The sequence below is a fragment of the Hylobates moloch genome, unplaced genomic scaffold, assembly GCF_009828535.3.
Source record: "Hylobates moloch isolate HMO894 unplaced genomic scaffold, HMol_V3 SCAFFOLD_1, whole genome shotgun sequence".
Taxonomy (NCBI): domain Eukaryota; kingdom Metazoa; phylum Chordata; class Mammalia; order Primates; family Hylobatidae; genus Hylobates; species Hylobates moloch.
The window spans coordinates 188,779,577-188,807,502 of NW_026652276.1; the positions used below are offsets into that span (position 1 = coordinate 188,779,577).

The following is a 27,926-nucleotide window of genomic DNA, read 5'->3' on the forward strand; positions in this document are numbered from 1 at the left end:
TTTTTTTTGTATTCTTAGTAGAGACGGGGTGTGGTCTTGATCTCCTGACCTCGTGATCTGCCTGCCTCGGCCTCCCAAAGTGCTGAGGATTACAGGCGTGAGCCACCACGCCTGGCCCTGATTTTTTAACTTTATGTATGGGACCCAACCTGTGAAATTCTTCTTGACAAGGAGAGGGTAAGTCAGAATCATGGGTTGTCAGCTTTCATTTATATGCATCCTTTGGTACAGGTGAGAGTTAGATGATTTGTTTTTCTGACATTTTGTTATGAAAAATTACAAACATTTAGAAAATTGTAAGAATTTTACATTGAACACCCAGTTTTCTTCCATTAACATTTTCTGTGCTTACAGTACCACATCTGTGCCCATTCGTTTATCCATCAGTCCATCTTATTTTTTTGATACATTCCAAAGTAAATTGCAGATGTGTGTATACTTCCCCTAAATACTGGTTTGTTTTTGAAAGTTTGTTCCTGGCTTATACCCTCCTGTATTCTCAGTTGACAGATCTTTACATAAAGAGTCTGCTTTTTTCTCATTTTTGTGCATCTTAGCACTTTAGTGGTATTGTAATGGAATATTACATCTAGTATCTACAGTGGGAAGGGAACTCTTGAATTTTTGGTATTTTCTGAAGTTTTAAAAAAAGTAACACCTGAGATTACATAGTGAATAGGGAAATAAAACCCAAGGTTTTTGGCTATTATCTTTTATCTCTTGTTTACTTCTCCTGACCTTACTAAAACAAGTTCTTTTCCAAACCAAATTTATTTATCATTTTAGTACCATGGACCTACTATAAGAATTGTTACATATCAGTGATTAAAAATATATGCTCAAAAATACATATACTCAAAATTTAAAATATTTAATTCAGTTTTATTGTCATTAAAAGGGTTTTTGGAGAATTATAGCAATATTATATGTTATAAATATATATGCTCATGTAAGAATGAGAAAAGAATATAAAATATGGGAAAAATTGAATTTTATAAAAACTTTCCTAGAAGAAACATTGGGAGGACCTATAAACAGTTTTCTCTGGGTTGTATGGCAATGTGGATGGGTTTGTTTTTTTTTAAATTTTGCTTTAGTGTATTTAAATTTATTCAGTAAACCTAAATTTTTAATCAGGAAAGACATTAAAAATTCAGCAAAGAAACCTGTTTTGTAGCTTGTATTTACATTACTCTGAAATTAAAAATTAGAACCCATTTAAGGGATGTTGTGTAGATCATCATTTGGTTCAAGATTTGAAAATAAAAATACATTTTATTAGATACTTAATTCTGAACTGAAATTAGTGACCCAAGCAGGGTGGCTAAAAAGCACAGATGGATCAGTAAAAATTGAAGCAATTTTTCATGTATTGAAATGACTACATATTTTTTCATGTATTATCTCAGTTATCATCTGCTATAACCAAAGAGAATCTAGTATTTTCATTTATTCAACAGGAGGGATTCTTAGATTTTGTGGATAATTGGGCTGAGTAACTTAGTTATCCACTAACACAGAGGTTCTATGATTCTGTTCAGGCCAGCAAAGGTTTTTTGAATGCTATTACTCCAGGGATGTGTGTTTTTGGGGAGAGGGGGTGATGCAGATTAAAATAGTCTTCTTTGTAGGTCAGTATATAGCTACTATGTATAGAATGCTTACTATGTATGCTATAGGTACTATGCTAAATTATTTACATACATTATTTTATTCTTTTACCACCCTATGAAGTAGATTTTTTTGTGGTCTTTCTTTTGCCAGGTATGGAAACAAAGATGAAGCAGGTTAAATTACTCACTTAAGGTCACATAGGTAGTGATTATAAAGCTTGATTATTGCTCTCTGGGATTTCAGTTTATGATGGTCAAAACTGAGGAATGGAATAGTATTGAATAATGGAAAGACCACTGGAAGTAGAGTCAAAAAGCTTAGTTTGTCTCTGCAACTCACTTGCCGGTTAACGTTAGACAAGTTAATTGACCTCTCTGAACTTCTTGTTTCTTCTGTGAAATGTCTTATTTATGACATCTTTATCTTCCTCATAGGAAATTCTCAGACTCAAACATGATAATATAGGTGAATATGTGTTATGAATTGCTAAATGCTAGACTAGTTGGGGTTGTCAGGACAGTGGAAGGGGAAGAAAAGGGAGACTGTTTCCTAACTCTTAAAAGTCATTGTTACTTTATTTGAAGTTGGATTGAGAAGAATGAGAGTAATTGGACTTATTTGCACATTTGTATTACAGTTGTTACACTCCTAAGGGTACTGATCAAAATTAATTTTCAATTTTTTATCTTTATTTGAAAAATAGCCACAATAGTTAATTGAATATTCTGGTTAGCCTATTATCTTAAAGTATATAAAAATTATCAATATGCAAGTTCAAACCATATTTGTTAAATATTACATGGAAGCTGTTTTTTCTCTCATATTTCAGAAGTTAAGGACCTGAAAAAGGTAATAGGTCTTAAATTTATTGGAAATACTAAAGCATTATATAAAATTATCTTATTTAATTCTAACATCAATCATTGAAGGCAGTGTTTTCATCCCCATATTACAGAATGGTTAAGTCGTTTGGTCAAGTTCACACAACTAATCATTGGCCATGCTGAGATTTGAAGCCCAGAATGTCAGATTCCAAAGCTCAGGCTCTATTGTTTCACACATACTTGTCTTCCAGTATCACTAAATTCCTGTCAGTTATTAAATCAATAGAATTTAGGAAGGTCAGTGAATGCAATGTGAGTATTACAGGACTCAGTTGTGTTTCTGTATGTTGTAATGAATACAAAATAATAGAAAATGAAATTTGAGGCCGGGCGCGGTGGCTCACGCCTGTAATCCCAGCACTTTGGAAGGCCGAGGCGGGCGGATCACGAGGTCAGGAGATCGAGACCATCCTGGCTAACACAGTGAAACCCCGTCTCTACTAAAAATACAAAAAATTAGCCGGGCGAGGTGGCAGGCGCCTGTAGTCCCAGCTACTTGGGAGGCTGAGGCAGGAGAATGGTGTGAACCCCGGGGGGCGGAGCCTGCAGTGAGCCGAGATCGCGCCACTGCACTCCAGCCTGGGCGACAGCGAGATTCTGGCTCAAAAAAAAAAAAAAAAAAAGAAAATGAAATTTGATGCTACATTTTTCAGTAGCATCAAAGAGCATCAAGTAGTAGTAATCAAATAGTGCAGAAACTATGTAGAAAATGCTGATTTGTACTCTAAGCGGTTTAAGTATCGGGTTATTTGTTTGCTCTTCCAAAGAGCTCTTTTTGGTAAATATTAAGCAATTTACTATTTTATATCAATTTGCTTTTATCGTAGTTGATGCTGATGTAACAGTTATAGGTTCTGGTCCTGGAGGATATGTTGCTGCTATTAAAGCTGCCCAGTTAGGCTTCAAGGTAAGGTTTGAACTTAAACTAGTATTGATTTATTTTAATTTGGGAAGGGTTGATCATATTTATAAAGTACTTTGCAGGCAAAAACATGGTAAATACTTTCTTAACTCTATAAATTACTTGGAAGCCTGAGACTAATAAAGATTAGGTTCATTTGGTTGTAGTATTCTCTTGGAATGGAAAGTGAAATCTGTTAGTTTTCTTCTCTTCCCAGTACTTTTCATTTTGGCTTCTAATCACACTTTGGAATATACAGTGATAGAACTAAAGCATATATTTGGTAATGTTAAGCACACAAAAATATCTTTTAGAATAATTCACTTTCGGGTTAGCCCAAAAGAGTTCATTATTATTCAAATAATAAATTATAAAGGACTATGTATTTTAGTATCTGTGAAAGCACAGCCCGAATAGCTTGTTTTGTAGAAGAATTAAGACATATATTTGGAATTTTAGTGATCTGAAACATTGAGGTTATGTGCAGTTAAATAATGTTTTCTTTGGTTGTAGACAGTCTGCGTTGAGAAAAATGAAACACTTGGTGGAACGTGCTTGAATGTTGGTTGTATTCCTTCTAAGGTGAGCATATGTTTTCTACAGCACAGAGATTGTTTTTGTCTAGCAACCAGCTAGAAGGATGGATTGAGACTAGATTAGACAAATACACTTGTTAAAAAACAATCCAAGTTGTGGCACATTTCACACAGAGAAAACAGAGTGATAAAAAACACACTTCTCTTTTGTAAAACTTAAAGAGTGCTGTCACTAGTCTGCCACACATTCCTGAAATAACTTCCTTGTCTCAGAATGCCTAGCTTTCCATTCAGACAAACTCTGATGTTCTAGTTTTTTCTCTTTATCTTTCCTTCACCATTGTAAGAGATAATAGAGAGTAAATTGTTCCTTTAGGTCCTTTATGTATCTAAACATGACTGCCTTTTTCACCTGCCACCCTGAAGTGTGTACTTATGCCTTTACTTTTAAAGAAAGTAAAAATGTCTTTTTCATTCTTGTTTGTTGAATGTTTTTCACATCATTATTGTTTGTCTTTGATTAATAAGAGAAACCGAATTGGTGTAGTCCCATATACTATTCCATGTGGAGAATGCTATGTCTTTTTTTTAACTTCTTTTTAAATTTTTATTGTAAATTGACAAATTACAATTGTACATATTTATGGTGTACAAAGTGGTATTATGATTTATGACTATAATGTGGAATAATTTAGTCAAGCTAATTAACATATTCATTATCACAGTACTTACCATTTTTGTGATGAGAACATTTGAAAGAGAATATCGGCCAGGTGCGGTGGCTCATGCCTGTAATCCCAGCACTTTGGGAGGCCAAGGCGGGTGAATCAGCTGAGGTCAGGAGTTCGAGACCAGCCTGACCAACATGGAGAAACCCCATCTCAACTAAAAATACAAAATTAGCCAGGCGTGGTGGTGCATGCCTATAATCCCAGGGAGAATTGCTTGAGCCTGGGAGGCGGAGGTTGCGGTGAGCTGAGATGGCGCCATTGCACTCTAGCTTGGGCAATAAGAACGAAACTCCATCTCAAAAAATAAAAAGAAGGAGACTATCATTTCATAAGTGCTTTTGGATTATTTGAAGTCTATTTATGAATATTTGATAATTTCATCTTTTTAATTTCCTTTAGGCTTTATTGAACAACTCTCATTATTACCATATGGCCCATGGAAAAGATTTTGCATCTAGAGGAATTGAAAGTAAGTATACGTTTCATACTTAATGATATTACCAGACTGCTTGACTTGGCTCTTCTGTCTAAAGACTTAAATGTGTCTAATGTATGTATAATAGATGTTTAGTGAAGGAAGAGTAAAATAAAGAATCTAAAAAATGTGGAGAGATTTACTTAAAAAAGAAGGCCTAAATCCAGATTTCTCCCAGCCAAGTATAACCAAGCCTAACCCTGCAAATCCAGATTTCTACCATTATATCCTCTGTTCCTTTGCCAGCTTTTTCCTGAGGTTTGCCTTTATGTGTTTTTAAAGAGTCAGTGTTCATTTCCTGAAACCTGGAGATCACTGTGAAGGCTGGATTCCTGAGTACTATGGGGAGATAGAGGAAGGAAGGCCTACTTAAGCTGTTGATAGTAGAAAAATTAGAGGAGAGAAAGAGTGAGGCATAGCGGAAAAGGAAGAGGACATTTCATAACATATCTTGTCTCCTGACGTACTTTTTGAGTTGTTTTAATCTTTTGTCTCCAACTATTATTGTTGGTAGATATTTCCAGAAAGGTAGTCTTTTCTGGAGGACCTAGTCATAACCTTGGGTTGTTACTTTTCCTTCATTTGTTTCTTTACAGAGGTAGGTTTGAGGGACTACTTATAGGCGATCCATTGGGTATAGAGATGATGTATGTGCACTAAAGCAAATAGAATATTATACTAGATGAAAAAGTGGAATTATGTAAAGAAAGAAGATCTAGGGGTAGTCAGGAGACCTGCATTGTAGGCAAGGCTTTTACATCCTAGCTCTGTGACCTTGGGTAAATCAGAAATCTCTCAAGAGTCTCTTTTTCCTTATCTCTAAGATATGTGTTGGTTGTTGTATGAGGTACTTTCTAAGATACCCTTCTTACCTCTAAAGTTTAATTGAGTTGAGCATTTTTATCTAATACTGTTGCTTCAGAGTTCTCTTCTGAGTTGAATGAGTGATTAAAACCTAGGTGATTAAACTTTTTAATATTAAGCTTCTGTATTTGAAATTTTTAAACGTGTATTTTTTATTTGTTTTGTTTCATGAAATCTAGCATTTTCCTTTATTTAAAATTTCAGATGATGTTTTACTTTGTCATTTCTACTTACATATCTTCCAGACTTACAACCATCATAAGGTGTTCGGAGGATATGTTATCACAGTGGGATATAATGTTTTATTTTGGACTGCATTTTTACCCAAGGTAGACATTTTATAGTGTTTGATAGGTTCTGTTTCTGTGATACAATGATGTTGGCCTTTTGTCAACTATAATTATGTTACTACATTTTAAAACTTTAATACTACCGTTTATAAGCATTAGGTTGAAATTTTCCAGTTGGTGAGTGAAAAACACCACACATTGCTTCAAGAATTTAGCTAAGAACTAAAGATTAATTTAACAAATTACAGTGTCCGAAGTTCGCTTGAATTTAGACAAGATGATGGAGCAGAAGAGTACTGCAGTAAAAGCTTTAACAGGTGGAATTGCCCACTTATTCAAACAGAATAAGGTCAGTGTTTAATATTCAGATTTCTGCTTTACTTTGAATACACATTAAACTTTGCATTATAGAGTGATGATATTTGAACTTGGTTACAGGGGAATATTTATTTAATTTAAAATAGCTTGCTAACCTGAAATAGATTTCCCTGACATATATCACAGATTTTTTTGCTGCACCTTGGTGTAGCATTACTAAGTAAGGAAGCATTTTGTTTTAGATAAATTATTTACAGAGTAATTTTTCCTTTGAATGATTTATCAAACAAATTAAACTGTGAATTTATAAACATTGTTTCATAAAGGTTGTTCATGTCAATGGATATGGAAAGATAACTGGCAAAAATCAAGTCACTGCTACGAAAGCTGATGGCGGCACTCAGGTTATTGATACAAAGAACATTCTTATAGCTACGGGTTCAGAAGTTACTCCTTTTCCTGGAATCACGGTATTTATGCTTCATAATTTACAACCATTATAACTTTTCTTCAGAAATACGTTTTATAAATTATTTATGCTATTTGTGAGCTTTGAGAGATTTCTGACTGAAATACTATATTTTGATGATCATTCAGCTTTGGGAAGTTACCTATCTTTATTCTGCAGTGATTTTGACCAGCTATAGAACACTTTATGTTAAGATATGTTTGAGTACAGTATAAAGTTAAAATTGACCATTGCGTTTGGAATATTGGAGGATAAAATTTAAAGTCAGCATTTTTAATGGGATTTGATGAAATCAGGTATATAGATACCTCAAAACAAATAAATGACTTAGTATTTTTAGTGATTCTACTGAGATCACAGTTTATAAATACATTTATCTCTTCATATCCTTGGAGGATTGGTTCCCGGACCCCCCTTGGATACCAAAACCCACAGATGCTCAAGTGCCTTACATAAAATGACATAGTATTTGCATATAATCTGCATACTTCCTCCGGTATACTTTAAGTCATCTCTGGGTTACTTATAATACCTAATACACTGTAAATGCTATGCAAGTAGTTCTTGTACTGTATTGTTTAGGGAATAATGACAAAAAAATCTTCTGTACATGTTCAGTACAGATGCAGCCATCAATTTTTTTTCTGAATATTTTCAATTAATGGTTGGTTAAATCTGCAAATTCAGAACCCATGGATATGGAGGGTCAACTGTACTAGATTTTTTCAAATTATTTTGATTATATCTTTTGTTTTTCTTACAGATTGATGAAGATACAATAGTGTCATCTACAGGTGCTTTATCTTTAAAAAAAGTTCCAGAAAAGATGGTTGTTATTGGTGCAGGAGTAATAGGTGTAGAATTGGTAAGTGTTGTCTTTCTGCCTCTTATTACCTCCTTGGAGTTGGAAGGGACTTAAAGGTCCCCTTTTTGATTCTTTGTATAACATTATAGGCTGATCAGCATTGAGTTTTGCTTAAACACTTCTAGTAATAAAGAGTTTACTTTTGTTTTTTTCAAGACAACCTATTTATGTATTTACTCATTTAGAATGTTCTCCTTTATTTTAGTCTGTTTCCTTGTACCTTCTACCCTTCTATTTCCTAGAACTGGTCTAATTCTTTTTTAATATGACAGCCATTCAGATATTTGAGGGCAGCTTTTATCCTGAGCAAATTGCATTCCAGATAAAGATTATTCTCTTTATCATCATATATATGATTTGGCTCTTCCCTTCTCTATCCTCGTCTTGATGCCTCTTAACTTAGGTTTTAGAAATGTCAAACTACTTGCATTTCTCTGAACACCATGTTATTTTAGACCTTCTGTCTGCCTTGTTCTCCCTTCTTGTCCATCTAGCAGCTTTCCACACATTTCCAATGACCTCCCTCCATTTTAGAGCCACTGTGCCTTGTAATCACCAGGAATTGCTCTACTTCTGAAATAATAAATTCAGATATTTTATTGTCTAACCATGATCTCCTTTCCTCTTTTACTCAGTTATTCCTAGTGTACTTTATACCCTTTTTTAGGTTTTCTAGTCCATAGATCGACTTTTTTGCAATCTGCCCTTTCCAGTCTTGACTGCATTCCTGATCAGCTTAGATGCCATAGTCCATCACTTTAACCACACTCTTACAGATGTCCTTGAGTTGCTTGTCTCACTGTTCTGTCATATCTGCTTGGCAAAACTCTAGTTCTGGTTGAATGCAGCAGTCTGCCTTTTTTATGCTATTTCCAGGCTGTTGACTATACCTGGAGAAAAACACACCCTACACATTGGTACTTGTATTAATTCTTGGCACAAACCTCAACAAGAACCTCAGCCTTGCTGACAGTTTTTTATTTCCTAAGATGGTACACTGCTCTGGTCACTGCAATGGCCATTTTCATTTTCTACTCTTCTTAAATCTCTGCTTGTATACTGTGTTCTCTGCCTGTGGATGACCTTGTCTTTTAAATACTACATAAAAGAGAAATCAGATGAGAACTCCCTCAAGTTGATGTCCTAAATTTGATAATGCTTTTACCTGTTGTTACACCTATCCTTTTGATTATCTCTCCTATTACTATGGAAATGCCGTTTTCCCTAAGACTAATCTCTTTCCTTAGGCTTGGTAGCACATCATCTGCCTTTTCAGAGACTTGGTTTTGTGATTTTTATTCTTGTATTTTTCAGTCTTCAAACTCCTTCCTTCTCATCTACAATTTCATGTGCTTCTATGTGTGTACCTGTGATGCATTTGCACTCATTAACATAGGTTTGTGTGCACATAAATACTCCTTCTCTTGGTCCCATGTCCTTCTTGAGTTACCAATTTTGTTCGCACTTTTCCTTCAAAACCCAGCTTCTCAAAAGAGTTGTCCATGCTTTATTTCATCAACTTCCACTCACTCCTCAGTCTATGGCTTGTGCCAATAGATTGCTCTTAGGGCATGAATCCATTTATTGCTCAATCTGGTGGACTAATTTCTTCACTGCTTTATTTGGCAGTAATTAGCATTGCTGATTTTCTTGCCTTTGAAACACTTTAACTTCTGTGATTTCATATTCTTCCATTTTTACATCTGCTCTTTGGGCTGAATTCTCTGTATTATGCAAGTTCCCCTTTCTTAGGCTTCCCTTTAATTGTTAGTATTTTTCTTTTTCTTTTTTTTTTCGAGTCCGAGTCTTGCTCTGTCGCCCAGGCTGGAGTGAAGTGGCACGATCTCGGCTCACTGCAACTTCCGCCTCCCAGGTTCAAGCAATACTCCTGCCTCAGCCTCCCAAGTAGCTGGGACTACAGGTGCCCACCACCGTGCCCAGCTAATTGTTGTATTCTTAGTAGAGATGGGGTTTCACCATATTGGCCAGGCTGGTCTCGAACTCCTGACCTTGTGATCCGCCCACCTCGGCCTCCTACTAAAGTGCTGGGATTACAGGTGTGAGCCACCGTACTTGGCCAATTGTTAGTATTACTCTAGATTCTATCTCAGGGTTCTGTCCTAGACCTTTTTTGCCTTCCTACAGAATATTCTCTTCACTCTCATCTCAGTTACCCAAGGACTACAGATGTCTGCAGCCTGATCCTTTCTCTTTGCCTCTAGACTTTTATATCTGAATGTTTATTTGTGAGTCTCACCAGCACTCTATTTATTCACTAAATGTATAAATTAACCTTTCTTTCCCCATCCTACTCCCACTCCCCACCTCAAACAAACAAAACCAAACCTATTTCTCTTCTAGCATTTCCCACTTCAATGAGTGGTACTGCTGTCTGTATGAAGGCGTAAGCAAGAAGTTTGAGACTTATACATGATTTTTCCTGTGCTCTTCCCCCGTATCACTCAGTGACTGGGCACACACACACACACACACACACACACACACACGGAATATATTTACTTCTCTTTATTCATCTACCTAGGTACTAGTTCAGGCCAGCATCTACACACACACAGACACACACACACACACACACGCACGCACTCACACACACAAACGTGCACACACACATACATACACGGAATATATTTACTTCTCTTTATTCATCTACCTAGTTACTAGTTCAGGCCAGCGTCATGTCTTGCCCTAGGTCTTCCTGGCTTCTTTCATCTTTTTCTAATCCTCCTCATTGTGGCTGGGCGATTTTTTTATAACACAGATTTAACCATGTTCCTTCTCTGCTTAACACCCTTCAACGGCTTACTGTTACTATTAGGATAAATTCAAACGCTTTGCTGTTTAAAGACCAGCATGATGTAGCACCAGCTTATATCTCTAGCCTTTTTTCTAGCTCCCCACCTTTCAAATTGTGTACTAGTATATTGAAGTATTAGTTCCTGAACAAGCCAGGTTCCTTGGTCTTATCTGTAGACCTTCCTCTGTTAGGAACATTTCTTCCCTCTACCAGTCCTTGCACTCTTGTGAGCCCCTCCCTGACTACCCTAAATGTCTTTAGGTATTCTTTTTGAGTGTTCCATTGCACTGTATACTTCTGTTTCTTACAGTATTTATCTTACTTTCTTGGTATTACAGGTTGAATGTCCCAAATCTGAAAATCAAAAATCCAAAATGCTCCAAAATTTGAAACTTTCTGAGTGTCAACATGACACTCAAAGGAAATGCTCATTGGAGCATTTCAGATTCAAACTTTCAAATTGGGAATGCTCAACTGAGCAAGTATATAATGCAGATATTCCAATAACTGGAAAAATACCCAGAATTTGAAACACTGTGGTCCCAAGCATTTTGGATAAGAGATACACAACCTATACTTGTTCTCTTGTCTCTCTCTTTCATTAAATCATAAACTCCATGAGGGCAGAGATCATGACTGTTTGATTCACTGTCTTTAGCATGTAGCACAGTAGCTGATATATGTAATAAGTACTTACATATTAGCTTTTATTATTATTGCCCATTTTTGATAGAATAAATACCTTTCAAAAATCAGCTTAGGCTGGGCATGATGGCTCACGCCTGTAATCCCAGCACTTTGGGAGGCTGAGGCAGGCAGATTGCTTAAGCCCAGGAGTTTGAGACCAGCCTGGGCAACAATGTGAGACTTTATCTCTAAAAAAATATAAAAAATTAGCTGGGCATGGTGGTGTGTGCCTGTAGTCCCAGCTACTCAGGAGGCTGAGGTGGGAGAATCACTTGAGCCTGGAAGTTTGAGGCTGTAGTGAGCTGGGATCATGCCAGTGCACTCCATCCTGGGCAAAAGAGCGAGACCGCGTCTCAAAAAAAAAAAAAACCCCAAAAACAAAAATCAGCTTTTACATTACCTTTTTAGTGAATAATTCTTTCTTCTAAGAAAGCTCAAGTCTTTCATTTTTTGAGTCCTTAGTATAATGTATCTACATTTCCATAGTACCCACTAATAATAATACATTGCATTGGTTTGTCTATGGCTGACTTTCCTGTAAGACCAAAGCTCCTTGAAGGCAGGACCGAATTTTTAATTCCTATTTAAATCTCCATTGCTTTTCTTAATGTTTAGTACTTCGGTCTCATAGATAACAGGTCTGTTATTTTGTCATCAACCTTTGGATCCTGTCCAGTCCGTCAAGAAAACTTGTAATCTAAACATAATGTTCTGGGTTGTAGAGAGTACTTCTTTTGATATGCATGGTATACTTCTTGTAATGTAATCCTTTAAAATCAGTTTAGTTGTTTTTATAAAGCAGACATTGAGCTTATGTTCAGATAAAAACCACATTTTTTTTTTTTGCATTTGGAATTCTGATTTTCTAAACCTAAGTGACTTTGAACCTTTATTCTTGCTTTAATTTAATCTTGTTCACTCACACTTATTATTCCAATCTATATCTTAGTCTTGTCATTCTTATACTTAACTGCTTTTATTTTTCATAGTTCGTAAATTTTGGAAATATGACAATTAAGAAATGCGGTCCCATCATCTGATCTGATCTTGGTTAAGCAAACTTCTGTTGTCATTCACGTCATTAGTACAAATTTTTAACCAGGATGAAATATTGAAAGCCATCTGACAGTACAGTCTTTCACCAGTTATAAACACCTTTGATGTTTATTCATCTTCATTTCTCCATTGCATCTACAAGGATATCATGAGATTTTCTTAAAAATTTTTTTAACACCTTGCTGATATCAAAATATACTACATTCACCAGTCCAGAAACCCTTCAGAAAGTAAGAGTGGTTTACGTGACCTGTTTGGAACACTTGTGGTAGTGTCTAATGATTGTGAAACCAGCTGATTAATAATGTCTTCTAGTATTTAGCAGAATCTCTTCTTTTCCACTTTTGAAAATTTAGGCATATTTGCCTGCCTGCCACCTTTTGGCAGTTCCCTTGTGCTAACTAAGTTCCCAGAGTTCACTGAGAGTGCCTATTTTGTCATACTTTAATTGGGTTGATGGGAGAATTAACTTTTTTTTTTTTTTTTTTTTTTGAGATGGAGTCTTGCTCTGTAGCCCAGGCTGGAATACAGTGGCATGATCTTGGCTCACTGCAACCTCCACCTCCCAGGTCCCAGTTCAAGCAATTCTCCTGCCTCAGCCTCCTGAGTAGCTGGGATTACAGGCATACACCACCATACCCAGCTAATTTTTCTTTGTATTTTTAGTAGGGACGGAGTTTCACCATGTTGGCCAGGCTGGTCTTGAACTCCTGACCTCATGATCCGTCTGCCTTGGCCTCCCAAAGTGCTAGGATTACAGGCGTGAGCCACCAAACCTAGCCGGGAATTAACTCTTTAAAAATGGCCAGTTGTTCTTAATCTTGGGCTTTGCTTCTTGGTTAACAATATTTCTTCTGTTCATTCTACTTTGTTCTCATAGTTGGATAAAACAAGAAAAAAGGAATAACATTTACTTTCTTTTGTTGGTCATTATGATAATATCTCCAAGCAATAATTCTATTTCTTCATCTCAGCAGTTTTGCTTTAGGTTTTTTATAAGCCTTGAGTCTTTTGACACAATAATTTAGATATCTGTTACTGTATTGAATTAGTTTTTACATGTCTTTTTAAAAATTTATTAGAGAATTTACTGTGTAGTTATAGTATCTTTATTTTCTTGTAAAGATTATTCACATAAGTATTTTTTTATTTTTTATATTTTGCCTTTCTTCTTCCATTCCAGTTTAGTGTAGTATTAAAGAACATCTTTTTTGGAATTGAACAGATTTAAATTTGAATTTCAACTCTGCCTCTTACTGACTTGTTAAGTTAATGAGCCACTCTGAACCAGTTGGTTTGTCATCAAAAAGGGGATAAAAATAACTAACTTACAGGACTATTGCTGGGATTTAACACATTTAAAACACTTAATGCAGTGCCTGGCATTTAGTAAGCTCTAAATAAGTGGTAGATACTATTGAGTTTTCCTGTCTATAAGTATTTTGAAATCAGTTTTCCTAAAGAGTAGGGCACTTGTCTATGCTCATCACTCCCTGCTTTGAATTAGACTCCAAGATGATGTTTCTTATTTCCACACTCCCATTATTTCCCCTCTGTTTACTCCTATCCCAGTTTCCAAGAATAGTCCTTTTTTGTTGTTTGCTTTTTAAACAGCTTTATTGAGATATAATTCACATACCAGTTCACCCATTTAAAATGTACAATTCAAAGGTTTTTAGTATATTCATAGAGTTGTACAGCTGTTACCACTGTCTAACCCTAGAACATTTTCATCACCCTAAAAGAAACTTGGTACCCATTAGCAGTCATTCTCCATTTCTCCCTTTGCTCAGCCCCTGGAAACCACTAATTTTACTGTGTCTGTGAATTTGCATATTCTGGACATTTCATATAAATGGAATCATACAATATTATTTTGTGTGTGCTCTCTTTACATAGCATAATGTTCTTATGGTTCATCCAAATTGTAGCATGTATCTATACTTCATTTCTTTATCTGGCTAAATATCTCATTCTCTGGATATGGCACATTTTGTTTATCCATTCATCATGGGTGGACATTTGGGTTGCTTCTACTTTCAGACTATTATGAATGACACTGCTATGTCTATTTGTTTACAAGTTTTTTTGTGGATATCTGTTTTCATTTCTCTTGGGTATATAACTAGATGTGTAATTGTTGGGTCATATGGTAATTATTTTAACTTCTCAAGGAACACTGTTACACTGTTTTCCATACAATCCCACCAGCAATATAAATTTCTGTTGTTCCACTTTTCCACTGATACTTGGTATTTTCATTTTTTTAAAAAAATTGAGCTATGCTAGTGGTTGTGTAGTAGTAACTCATGGTGGGGTTTTTTTTTTTCTATTTTTGTTTTTTAAATTGCTACATAATGTACTTTTTTCAAGGTATGTGTGATAATTTGATATATTCATATAATTAAATCAGGGTAATTAGGCTATCCATCACCTCGAACATTTTTTTTTTAATGCTAGGAACATTGAATTATTCTCTTCTAGCTATTTTGAAATGTATAATTGATTGTTACCTATAGTCAACTCTGCATTAACACCAGCTCTTATTGCTTCTGTCTAATTGTATATTTGTACTGATTAATCAACCTCTCTTCATTCCTCTTCTCCCCCTAGCCTTCCCAGCCTCTGGTAACCATCATTTTGCTCTCTATCTCCATGAGTTCAGTTTGTTTGTTTTTTTTTTTTTTTAGCTCCCACATGTTAGAACATGCGACATTTGTCTTTCTGTGCCTAGCTTATTTCGCTTAACATACTGTCCTCCAGTTCCATCTGTTTTGTTGCAAATGACAGAATTTCATTCTTTTTTTATGGCTGAATAATATTCCATTGTGTATATGTACCACATTTTCTTTGTCTGCTGGTGGACACTTGAGTTAATTCTGTATCTTGGCTATTGTGAATAGTGCTGCAGTTAACATAGAGTGCAGATATCTCTTCAGTATATTGATTTCCTTTCTTTTGGGTATGTACCCAGTAGTGGAATTGCTGGCTCATATTGCAGTTTTATTTTTAGTTTTTTGAGGAACCTTTATACTGTTTTCCATAGTGGCTGTACTAACTTACATTCCCACTAACGGTGTATGAGGGTTCTCCTTTCTCCACATCCTTGTCGGCATTTGTTATTGCCATCTTTTTGATAAAAGCCATTTTAACTGGGGTGAGATGATAGCTCATTGTGATTTTGATTTGCATTTCTCTGGTGATTAATAATGTTGAACATTTTCTCATGCATGTGTTGGCCATTTGAATGTTTTCATTTGAGAAATGTCTATTCAGATCTGGTGCTCATTTTAAAATTGAAATTTTTTTGAGCTCCTTATGTATTCTGATTATTAATCCTGTGTCAGATGGATAGTTTGCAAATATTTCCTTCCATTCTGTGGGTTGTCTCTTTGTGGATTGTTTCCTTGGCTGTGCAGAAGTTTTTTAACTTAATGTAATCCCATTTGTCTGTTTTTGCTTTAGTTGCCTATGCTTTTGAGGTCTTACACAATAAGTCTTTGGCCAGACCAGTGTCCTGGAGCATTTCTCCAATGTTTTCTTCCAGTAATTTCATAGTTTCAGATTTTAGATTTATAGTTTCAGATTTTAGATTTAAGTCTTTAATCCATTTTGATTTGACTTTTGTATATGGTAAGAGATAGGGGTCTAGTTTCATTCTTCTGCATATGGTTATCCAGTTTTCCCAGCACCATTTATCGATGAGACTGCCTTTTCCTCACTGCGTTTGTGGTACCTTTGTTGAAAATGAGTTAGCCGAAAATGTGTGGATTTATATTTGGGTTTTTTATTCTGTTCCATTGGTCTGTGTGTCTTTTTATGTCAGTACTATGCTATTTTGGTTACTGTAGCTTTTTAGTAAATTTTGAAGCTGGTTAATATGATGTTTCCAGCTTTGTTCTTTTTGTTCAGGATTACTTTGGCAGTTGAAGAATATCACTGGTAGTTTGATAGGGATTGCATTGAATCTGTAAATTACTTTGGGTAGTATTGTCATTTTAATGATATTAATTTTTCCAGTCCATGAACATGAACTATTTTTTGTGTCCTCTTCAATTTGTTTCATCAGTGTTTTTTAGTTTTTTATTGTATAGATCTTTCACATCTTTGGCTAAATTGATTGTTAGGTATTTTATATTCTCTATAGCTATTGCAAATGGGATTGCTTTTTTTTTTTCTTTTTTAGATTGTCCACTATTGGTGTATATAAATGCTACTGATTTTTGTATGTTGATTTTATATCGTGCAACTTTACTGAATTAGTTTGTAAGTTTAATAGTTTTTTGGTGGAGTCTTTAGGTTTTTCTAAATATAAGATCATGTAGTCTGCACAAAAGATTAATTTGACTTCTTCCTTTCCAATTTGAATGCCCTTTGTTTCTTTCTCCTCTACAATTGCTGAGTCCAGGACTTCCAGTATTATGTTGAATAAAAGTGGTGAAAAATGGGCATTCTTATATTGTTCCAGATATTAGAGGAAAGGCTTTCAATTTTTCCCCATTCAGTATGATGTTGGCCATGAGTTTGTCTTATTATTTTGAGGTGTGTCCCTTCTATATCCAGTTTTTTGAGGGTTTTTATCATGAAGGGACACCGAATTTTTATTAAAAGCTTTTTCGGCATCTGTTGAAGTGATCATGTGGTTTTTGTTCTTGGTTCTGTTAATGTGACGAATCATGTTCATTGATTTACGTATGTTGAATCATCCTTGCATCTCTGGGATGAATTCTGCTTGATCATGGTGAATGATCTTTTTAGTTGTTGAATTCAGTTCATTGTGGTTTTAACTTAGATTTTTCTAATGACTTACGGGGTTGAGCATTTTTTAATGTACTTATTTGCCATCTCTGTATCTTCCCTCTTCAGACATTTGTCCATTTTTTATTGAATTTTTCTTACTGAATTTGGAGAATTCTTTATATATTCTGGATATAAATCCCTTATCAGATAGAAGTTTTGTAATTTTTTTTCCCCAGTCTGTGGCTTCTGTTTTTGTGTTCTCAATGTTATCTAAGACTTTCTAATTTTGATGAAGTCCAATTTATCATTTTTCTTTTATGGATTGTGCTTTTGGTGTTACATCAAAGAAATCTTTGCCTAACTCAAGGTCAATTCTAGGATTTCTTCTCCTAGGTGTTCTTCTAGAAGTTTCATAGTATTGGGTTTTACATTTAAGTCCATGATCCATTTTGAATTAACTTTTATATATACATATTGTTAGATTTTTAGTGTTACTGTATTGCTTCTAGTTAACTCAGTCTTCATACCATAAATTAATGAGATTTTTTTAAATGAATGCCCACACCTAATTTAGGGAAGGTAAACTTGTATAGTTCATTTGAATTACCAGATGATTTTAATACACATTCTTGCAAAGGATATGTTCATGGTTTTTCATATTTAATGCTGTGCAATTATGTTCATCTTGCCAGTTATGTATTGTTTAATATATAATTATTTAGAAGTTATGCTAATTGTCAAAATGTTAAAATAAACTAGCATTCAGTTTAAATTATAATTTGAATGAAAAAGTAAACATTTGTCCTTTGTTGAGAAAAGAAAATAGGAAGCCAGTTTAATATTCTGCAAACATCAGTGATTTAGTAACCTATTTCGTTTTCCTCAAGACTTTTGCAGTTGCTGTTTCCCTCTGCCTAGAACAACACTCTTCCCCCAGTTAACTGGGTAGTTCATTGCCTCACTCCAAGTTTTGTGCAAATGTTACTCCCAGTGAGGCTTTCCCCAACCGTGCTATTTAAAATTGTAATCCCAGTAATCAGTAGTCCCAGTTCTACTTCCTGTTTTATTTTTCTTGTAGCACTTTATTCTCTGTTACGAATTTTAAGTATTTGTCTATGTCCCCTGCCAGAATATAAGATCCCTGAGAACAGAGATTTTTGCTTTGTTTACTAATGTATGCCTAGAAGCTAAAATATTGCCTAGCGTGTAGTAGATGTTCAACAAATATTGAATGAATAAGTTAATAAATGTATGAAGTTATACATATTTAACACAGGGTTAATTTTAAACCTCAGAGCTTCTCATAGGAACATACTAGCGAAATAAGAAAATATTTTACAATAAATTATTAAGATGATTTCGTAAACATTTGCTATAGAAACTTTTATGATTATTGGGGTTTTTTAATTATTTGCAGGGTTCAGTTTGGCAAAGACTTGGTGCAGATGTGACAGCAGTTGAATTTTTAGGTCATGTAGGTGGAGTTGGAATTGATATGGAGATATCTAAAAACTTTCAACGCATCCTTCAAAAACAGGGGTTTAAATTTAAATTGAATACAAAGGTTACTGGTGCTACCAAGAAGTCAGATGGAACAATTGATGTTTCGTAAGTATACATCATTTGTTTTTGCTGTATCATCCCTGTCTGTTTCTTTAAGCAAAACACTCAAGTTTCAAAATCAGCTTAGCAAATATAGGGTTTTTTCTAACTTAAGGGCATTTTATTACTTAATACAACTCAGTCGTTTATCAAATTATTGCATTAGCACATTGAAATTTATGATTAGGTTAATGCTAGAAAGAGTAATCCAATATTCTCATTGTTGTACCTTCTTATAGTGCATTCAGAAAAATTAAAATTCCCAATATTCAGTAAAATTGAATCAACATTTTTAGGCAGATATATGGGGAAATCAATAATAAAAGATTGCTTACTATATGTCTGGTACTCTACTGATTAAATAATGGCATTTAACTTATTTAATGAATTAGTTTTTAAATAAATATTTAAATTAAATAGTTAGTAATATTTAAATAGTTTAATGACTAACTTTTACTCAAAGATAAGAAGCTGAATTCATTGACTAATTAATGACTAACTCGCCACACAGCTAGTGGGTGGCAGTCAGTAGTTGAATTTGGATTTCTGTGACTCAAAGACCTGTATTCTTAACTGCTGTTTTATTATACTGTGGTTTTTGTGAGATTTTAATAATAGACCTCTAGATTTTAATGATAGATCTCTTTCATTGTCTGACTCTTATGTTTACATTCAAATAAACTTATATTGTTAAAAATGTCATCAGTGCCAGCTGGGCATGGTGGCTCACACGTGTAATCCCAGCACTTCAGGAGGCTGAGGTGAGCAGATCACGAAGTCAAGAGATCAAGACCAGCCTGGCCAACACGGTGAAACCCCGTCTCTACTAAAAATACAAAAATTAGCTGGGTGTGGTGGCACGCACCTGTAGTTCCAGCTACTCGGGAGGCTGAGGCAGGAGAATCTCTGGAACCTGGGAGGTGGAGGTTGCAGTGAGCCGAGATTGCACCACTGTACTCCAGTCTGGTGACAGAGCAAGACTCCGTCTCAAAAACAAAACAAAATAAAAACGAAAATGTCATCAACACTTGAGAAATCGCTGGCCTTAAGTTTCTAAGCCTATCAATTTATGTAGGTGTGTATTTAACATTTATATACTGTTTGTTATCTAGTATTGAAGCTGCTTCTGGTGGTAAAGCTGAAGTTATCACTTGTGATGTACTCTTGGTTTGCATTGGCCGACGACCCTTTACTAAGAATTTGGGACTAGAAGAGCTGGGAATTGAACTAGATCCCAGAGGTAGAATTCCAGTCAATACCAGATTTCAAACTAAAATTCCAAAGTAAGTTGGATAATTATCTGCATTTTCAGTAATTTTAAAATTGATTTCAAACAGTATTTTGAAAAGTAAGATTGTTATGCTTAAAATATGTATTGGCTTTGGGGAAGAATAGTAAACTTACAAAACGTAAAATAAAAAATAACTGAATTTTACTTAAAGATAAGAAGCTGAATTCACAGATTTTTGAAGAGCTGCATTTGGTGTATTTTTGGTGACTTATTTACTGGAAACTTTTGTTACCATGATGTAAATGAAGATGTAGCTGTGATTTCAGAAATTCATTGTGTTTCTTTTGATTTCTGTGGTAGTATCTATGCCATTGGTGATGTAGTTGCTGGTCCAATGCTGGCTCACAAAGCAGAGGATGAAGGCATTATCTGTGTTGAAGGAATGGCTGGTGGTGCTGTGCACATTGACTACAATTGTGTGCCATCAGTGATTTACACACACCCTGAAGTTGCTTGGGTTGGCAAATCAGAAGAGCAGTTGAAAGAAGAGGTAAGTCTGAACATGGGTGGTTTTACGCCAATGTGTGAGTTGTGCCAATGATACTGGTGGTTGAGAAACAGCATTTTATCATTATGCTAATATATTTAATAGCTGTGAAATATTGTTTAGCTTATATATTTTTTCTCTTGTTAGCATTATAAAGAGATCATTCACAGATTTATCAGTAGTAATTGAGAGGAAGAGAAGTTGCCTATATTAAAAAACTAGTAATTCCAGATCTTTTATATTTGGCTTTGAAATATAACCAGATGGACAGACATTTGTATTTGCTTGCATTTGCACCCAAGATATATTTCATTAACCAGTCTTTTGGTCTTTCCTTTCCTTCTGTGTGCTTTGCAAACAATTGCCTTCTTGGGATTTATTTTCTGAACAAATGGTAGATGATTTTACAAATTGGAAAGAACTTTTCTGGAAATTACATAGATTCTTTTTTTCTGACTGTCACAGGGTATTGAGTACAAAGTTGGGAAATTCCCATTTGCTGCTAACAGCAGAGCTAAGACAAATGCTGACACAGATGGCATGGTGAAGATCCTTGGGCAGAAATCGACAGACAGAGTACTGGGAGCACATATTCTTGGACCAGTGAGTATTGTAAAACCAGAGAAATCCCATTAAGATTTCTAGAAAGCATTGCTGTTTATTAATTATAAACCACCTGGTGTTACTCTGAGGTTGCTCATTTCCAGCAAAACTTTGAATATGGCTCTCTGTGCATCATTTCTAGAAAGATACCAGCAGCACTCTCACAGTCTTGCCCACTGTATCATCTACTTACTGTCCCGCGCCAAGATTCTCTCTTTAAAACATACACCGGATTATGCCCCTTAAAATCCTCCAGTGGTGCTTTTCAACTTCAGATTGTTACATCCAAGGCCTCCCTGAAGCTGTTTGTGCCTACTTCTCTGACCTCTTCTTTTTTGCTCTCTTTTACTTATTAATTCCGTGTCATACGGGCCTTCTCTCATTTTCACAACAGGCCATATGTTTGCATTTGAGGGCCTTTGTGCTTAAGGTATCCTCTGCTTAGACTCTTCTGCCTCCAGATCTTTGAATGGCTGGCTCCTTATTGTTCAGGTATCAGCTCAAATGTTACTTCCTAAGGGAAGCCTTTCCTACCACTGAGCCTAAAGTATGTATCTTTCTTGTAGATATCTCTTGTATCTGATGTAACAATAATGAGAATAGAATATTTGAGTGCTGTGTCACTTTAGTATACATTTTGTTATTTTTACATCAGCTTTGTGAGATAGGTGCTGTTATTTTTGAGGTGAAGAAACTGAATGAAGCACACAGAACCAATGAATGGTTAAGGTAGTAAATGGTAGATATGAATTGAAGGCCCTTTGGCTCCAGAGCCCAAGCTCTTCTGTGTCACCTTTTCGTTAAGCTTTTCCTGACTTTTCTTCAACGGATAGAGAAACAGATTTAAGATGTTTTTAAGATCTAAAAGCTTCCTCTCTTAACCATTGCTGTCCTATTAGCATGTAGTTTTTGCCTTGGAAGCAAATTTACTTGGCTTGTTATTTTAAAGGGTGCTGGAGAAATGGTAAATGAAGCTGCTCTTGCTTTGGAATATGGAGCATCCTGTGAAGATATAGCTAGAGTCTGTCATGCACATCCGGTAATTATTAACAACATATAGAATTGATGGTTGCCTAAATTTTCTTCTGACCCACAAATATTTGGTTTTTAATTTTAAATTTCTTCCCTTGCAGACCTTATCAGAAGCTTTTAGAGAAGCAAATCTTGCTGCATCATTTGGCAAATCAATCAACTTTTGAATTAGAAGATTATATATATATTTTTCTGAAATTTCCTGGGAGCTTTTGTAGAAGTCACATTCCTGAACAGGATATTCTCACAGCTCCAAGAATTTCTAGGACTGAATTATGAAACTTTTGGAAGGTATTTAATAGGTTTGGACAGAATGGAATACTCTTATATCTATATTTTACATAAATTTAGTATTTTGTTTCAGTGCACTAATATGTAAGACAAAAAGCTACTTATTGTAGCATCCTGGAATATCTCTGTCAACACATGTTTTCATGCTGTTCATGAAAGATTCAATGCCACTGAATTCAAATAGCTTTTTTCTCTGATACAGAAAAGTTGAATTTTACGTGGATGGAGCTAGAATTTGATATGTGAACAGTTGTGTTTGAAGCAAAGTGATCAAGTTATTTTTAATTTGGTTTTCACATTGGAAACAAGTCAGTCATTCAAATATGATTCAGATGTCTATAAACCGAACTGATGTAAGTAAATGGTCTCTCACTTATTTAACCCCTAAATTCTTTCAGTTTAGGGGTAGAATTTGTGTTTAAGAGGTTTTTAAGGTTCCATTGTTGTCTACAACTCTGAAGGGTAATTATATAGTTATCCAAATTAAGAGAGTCTATTTACGGAACTCAAATACATGGGAATTCAAATGTATTACAGTGGGGAATGAAGATACTGAAATAAACGTCTTAAATATTCATTTACTGGTTATTATGAGTACATGTTGAGATGGTCGTAGTTTTTTTTTTACGACTACTTCTAGTGTATATTCCTATTTCTTTTGTAGGCCTGAATGTATCTTTATTTTCGTGTTATAGGACAATATTAAGGCATTTTAAAGGTCATTATCCTTTCATCTATTTTAGAGACACCTACTAAATGCTTAACATATACTTTTGGAGAAGTACAACATAAGGGAGTCTTTAATCTGTGTTTTCCTTGGCTGGGTAAATGACTATTTAAAGAGTGCTATAAAATTGGATGTGTGGTGTTTAAAATGGCCATGTCCTGAGGAAACTTAAGTAACAAAGTACTAAATGCTAAGTAGGCTTTTGCATATTGTAACTAAATTTAAGAATAATTCAGATTAAGTAGTTCTGAAATTTGGTATAGATAGCATGGATTGTCTTATGCTCATTATGAGTGACATAACGACCCTGGATTCTGTTACATACTTCTAAAGATAATTGATTGTTGTCTTAGTAGGCAGTTAACTTGGCTGAACACCAACTCCAAACTCTGTCTTGTTTGTAGGTGGCAGCAGCTGAAATCTCTTCTCAGTTGTTTTAGCTTTACCTATGCTGCTGGAAGTCTTTCCCATGCAAGTGTGTAGTTCAGGGGTCAACCAGAGTTTGGGCAGAAGAAAGTCTGCCCCTTCTGTGCCTCCTGTTTTTTGGGGATTTCCCCTTTATGTTCCAGCTGTTGTGGTTGCCCCATATTCTGCCCTCTGATCCTTAACCAATAAAACTTGGCTTTTGTTTCCCCCTCAAGTGAGAACCTATTAAAAATGAGACATTGAGCCAGTGCTCTTCACTTTTTAAGTGCCAAGTTCCCTCTACTTTCCACTTGTTTATAGTTGTTTCCAGTGCCTTTAGTTTTTCCTAAAATATATTTGTTCAGAGTTTGCAGTTGCTATCAGCAGGAGGGTTGGTCTGATATATTTGTGATACTTTGCCATTATTGGAAGTGAACTCTGCATCTTTTAAAAAATTTGAAATCCCAGTTTCATGTGAAGTGCTCTTTATGTAAATCTCAACATACCTCTTACTCAGGGAAAAAAAAAGTTTTTAGTTAGGGAATAGTGAAATATAATTTAATATGGAATCCTAGCTGTAGAGACACGAAACAGTTAAATCCATCTTTAAGTGTTTACATTCAGTATGAGAATGCAAATATATTTGTATGGGGAATAAAGTCCTAGGAATAAAACAAGTTTTAAGTGTTCACTTACTGTTATCTACTAAGCTCTCAATATTTTCGTGGCTTGTGAAGAGTGAGATTAATTGTCCACCTCATTGAACTGATTAAAATTAGTAATTTCAACTGGCTGGGAGTGGTGGCTCACTCCTGTAATCCCAGCACTTTGGGAGGCCGAGGCGGGCGGGTCATCTGTGGTCAGGAGTTTGAGACCAACCTGACCAACGTGGTAAAACCCCATCTCTACTAAAAATATGAAAATTAGCCAAGTGTGGTGGCAGGCCCCTGTAATCCCAGCTACTCAGGAGGCTGAGGCAGAATCACTTGAACCCAGGAGGCAGTGAGCTGAGATCATGCCACTGCCACTCTAGCCTGGCAACAGAGCGAGACACCGTCTCAAAAAAAAAAAGGTAATTTCAAAGTGAGATCTTTAGTTGTTTAGCTGAAAAGGAATGGAGAGTGTTTCTACTGTTTTAAGTAAAATACTTATATAATTGCTCTAGTAGATGATGAGGTATGACCATTTTTGCTAGTTATTAGGATTTTTAAATTAAGTTCTGGGGTACATGTGCAGAACATGCAGGTTTGTTACATAGGTATACATGTGCCATGGTGGTTTGCTGCACCCATCAACCTGTCATCTACATTAGCTATTTCTCCTAATGCTATCCCTCCCCACCCCCATCCCCGTGTCCATGTGTTTTCATTGTTCAACTCCCACTTACAAGTGAGAACATGCAGTGTTTGGTTTTTTATTTTTGTGTTAGTTTGCTGAGAATAATGGTTTCCAGCTTCAGCCATGTCCCTGCAAAGGACGTGAACTCATCCTTTATTGTGGCTGCATAGTATTCCATGGTGTATATGTGCCACACTTTCTTTATCCAGTCTGTCAGTCATTGACGGGCATTTGGGTTGGTTCCGAGTCTTTGCTATTGTGAACAGTGCCTCAATAAACGTACGTGTGCATGTGTCTTTATAGTAGAATGATTTATAATCCTTCGAGTATATACCCAGTAATGAGATGGCTGGGTCAAATGGTATTTCTAGTTCTAGATCCTTGAGGAATTGCCGCACTGTCTGCCACAGTGGTTGAACTAATTTACACTCCCACCAACAGTGTAAAAGCGTTCCTATTTCTCCACAGCCTCTCTAGCATCTGTTGTTTGCTGACTTTTTAATGATCGTCATTCTAACTGGCAAGAGATGGTATCTCATTGTGGTTTTGATTTGCATTTCTCTATTGACCAGTGATGATGAGCTTTTTTTCATGTTTGTTGGCTGCATAAATGTCTTCTTTTGAGAAGTGTCTGTTCATATCCTTCGCCAACTTTTTGATGGGGTTGAAGTTCTTCGCAAAACTTTTCTCCCATTCTCTAGGTTGCCTGTTCACTCTGACGATGGTTTCTTTTGCTGTGCAGCAGCTTTTTAATTAGATCCCATTTGTCAATTTTGGCTTTTGTTGCCATTGCTTTTGGTGTTTTAGTCATGAAGTCTTTGCCCATGCCTATGTCCTGAATGGTATTGCCTAGGTTTTCTTGTAGGGTTTTTATGGTTTTAGGTCTTACATTTAAGTCTTTAATCCGTCTTGAGTTAAATTTTTGTATAAGGTGTAAGGAAGGGATCCAGTTTCAGCTTTCTGCATATGACTAGCCAATTTTCCCAGCACCATTTATTAAGTAGGGAATCCTTTCCCCATTTCTTGTGTCAGGTTTGTCAAAGATCAGATAGTTGTAGATGTGTGGTGTTATATCTGAGACCTGTTCTGTTCCATTGGTCTATCTATCTGTTTTGGTACCAGTACCATAAAAGTGACAAATTATTGCTTTGGGCCAGAGGAAAGTTATTAACTTTACCTAACTTTTGTCCAGGCCCAGCTTCAGATGCAGCTGTGTTGGATGTGTGGGTGGTTGTTAAGCAGTCCACAGAATAGTCTTGCTCTAAGAATGTGTGAAGAAAACACATAGGAGCTGGCCTTTTATACAGCTAGTTAGGCAATAAAGTTGACATGGGCCTGGCAATTACTTTCCTTAGATTAGTTGCAAAATCACATAAAATACAATACAAAAGCTGAGAAATTAGAGCATCATTCTGTGCTCTGTAGTAGCATTGCTCAACTGGCAGGAGCAGTATCCATAAACTCTGGCCTGATTTAATTGAAACCTTCCCCTCAGTAATCCTAGTCCTTTTCTAGGTGGTAATGATTACAAGCCCCAGTTCATCCTGCTGATTTTCCAAAATGTTGCTTTTTCTCATTCCCACAGCAAGGAATACTTACAGGAGTTTTGATGGTTGGAACAACTCAGCAACCATTGAAATAGTGATGGTAGCATAGACTATATTTGTCCTCCTTAACCTCAACCTGGGAATCCCACTGGGAGGTGATTGGGAGGAGGGGAGTCAAGGGTGGGGAAGTTTTGGAGGATGTTTACCTGTCAAATAAATATAATAGCTTGTTTATAGACAACATAAATTAGGGTCTTCGTAGAGGCAGTAAACTTGTTTATAAATCCATGTTTACAGTGAAAATAACATTCTTTGCTAAAGGGATTCATCAACAATCAGTGAAAATAACAAGTACACCAAAATATATATACAAAAGCACTGTACTTTATTTAACTAACTCCATACAAAATGTGATTAAAAACATTAAATAGGTGATGAGTTTTATTTTGAAGATCATTAAGTCAGTTTTTAAAATGTAGCTGTTTTACCTTGATCACCTCAGCCATTTTTTATTCTCCTTTGTTACAAGCATGTGCTATACACAGCAACTTTCTGGCTTATATCCTTTAGGAGTGAACGGACTTCTCCTTCCAGTCTCGCTAATTCTTGAGCTTTATCTTCTAAGTATTTTTGATTGTCTTCATATTTTCTTTCTAAATCTGTGGACATTATACATATATATATATATATATAAAGTCTGAGCAATTTATACTATGATGATCTCAAGACAAAGTGAATATATTTTTCACTTTTAAATAAACTATGGATGCCTTAAATTTAAAATAATTTAAAAAATAAGCCTGTGTGAAAAGACCCACCTTTGAGCAGTTGCAGCTTGCTATTTGCTTGAGCTAAAAGAGTTTTTGCTTCATTTTGTAGCATTTCAGCTTTCCTTCTGGCATCAGCTGACTCTTCAGTTTTTTTGGCAATTAAATCTTCTACTTTTTTATACTTTTCATCAAGTTCACCATCTAAAGTCTGTAGTTCCACATTTAGACAGAAAGAAGTGGTAATGTTTGTTAGTGTCAGTAATTAATTACATTTAAGAGCAGTAGTATAATCATGGCATGCATTCTGGATTAAGGGCCACCAAGGATATTCAGGCTTCATCAAGTTATTCACTGGTAAGTAATTTTAAAATTTTATCTTCAAAGAGTGGAACTGAATGCAAAATTGACATGATTTTAAAGAACATTTTAAAAAAATTCTAGAGTTGCAGCAAGTCCTTAGGGCTAAGTCCTCATTCTCTTATTACTTTTCTATAGAAAAGTTTTAGCATAATTGTATTGCGAATTACATAGAGAAGTGCAGATTTTTCAAAAGTAGATTAGACATTAGAGAAGCCCATATTGAAGAAA

The 27,926-nt window shown here is 35.5% G+C and overlaps 2 protein-coding genes across 2 annotated transcripts in view; one reads left to right on the forward strand and one right to left on the reverse strand.

Moving 5' to 3' along the window:
* Nucleotides 1-23,128, forward strand: part of DLD (dihydrolipoamide dehydrogenase) — a 30,610-nt gene extending 7,482 nt beyond the window's left edge. Inside the window, exons 3-14 of the mRNA XM_032761386.2 lie at nucleotides 3,326-3,405; nucleotides 3,913-3,981; nucleotides 5,066-5,135; nucleotides 6,544-6,644; nucleotides 6,940-7,083; nucleotides 7,846-7,947; nucleotides 18,663-18,853; nucleotides 19,960-20,130; nucleotides 20,439-20,628; nucleotides 21,091-21,228; nucleotides 22,178-22,267; nucleotides 22,362-23,128. Of these exons, the coding sequence (XP_032617277.1) occupies nucleotides 3,326-3,405; nucleotides 3,913-3,981; nucleotides 5,066-5,135; nucleotides 6,544-6,644; nucleotides 6,940-7,083; nucleotides 7,846-7,947; nucleotides 18,663-18,853; nucleotides 19,960-20,130; nucleotides 20,439-20,628; nucleotides 21,091-21,228; nucleotides 22,178-22,267; nucleotides 22,362-22,427 (1,412 nt within the window). The 3' untranslated portion in view covers nucleotides 22,428-23,128. The remainder of the gene's footprint in view (nucleotides 1-3,325; nucleotides 3,406-3,912; nucleotides 3,982-5,065; nucleotides 5,136-6,543; nucleotides 6,645-6,939; nucleotides 7,084-7,845; nucleotides 7,948-18,662; nucleotides 18,854-19,959; nucleotides 20,131-20,438; nucleotides 20,629-21,090; nucleotides 21,229-22,177; nucleotides 22,268-22,361) is intronic.
* Nucleotides 23,129-26,930: 3,802 nt separating this feature from the next.
* LAMB1 (laminin subunit beta 1) overlaps nucleotides 26,931-27,926 on the reverse strand; it is an 82,588-nt gene continuing 81,592 nt past the window's right edge. Inside the window, exons 33-34 of the mRNA XM_032756016.2 lie at nucleotides 27,387-27,546; nucleotides 26,931-27,227 (exon numbers count right to left, since the gene is read on the reverse strand). Coding sequence (XP_032611907.2) covers nucleotides 27,091-27,227; nucleotides 27,387-27,546 — 297 coding nt within the window. The 3' untranslated portion in view covers nucleotides 26,931-27,090. The remainder of the gene's footprint in view (nucleotides 27,228-27,386; nucleotides 27,547-27,926) is intronic.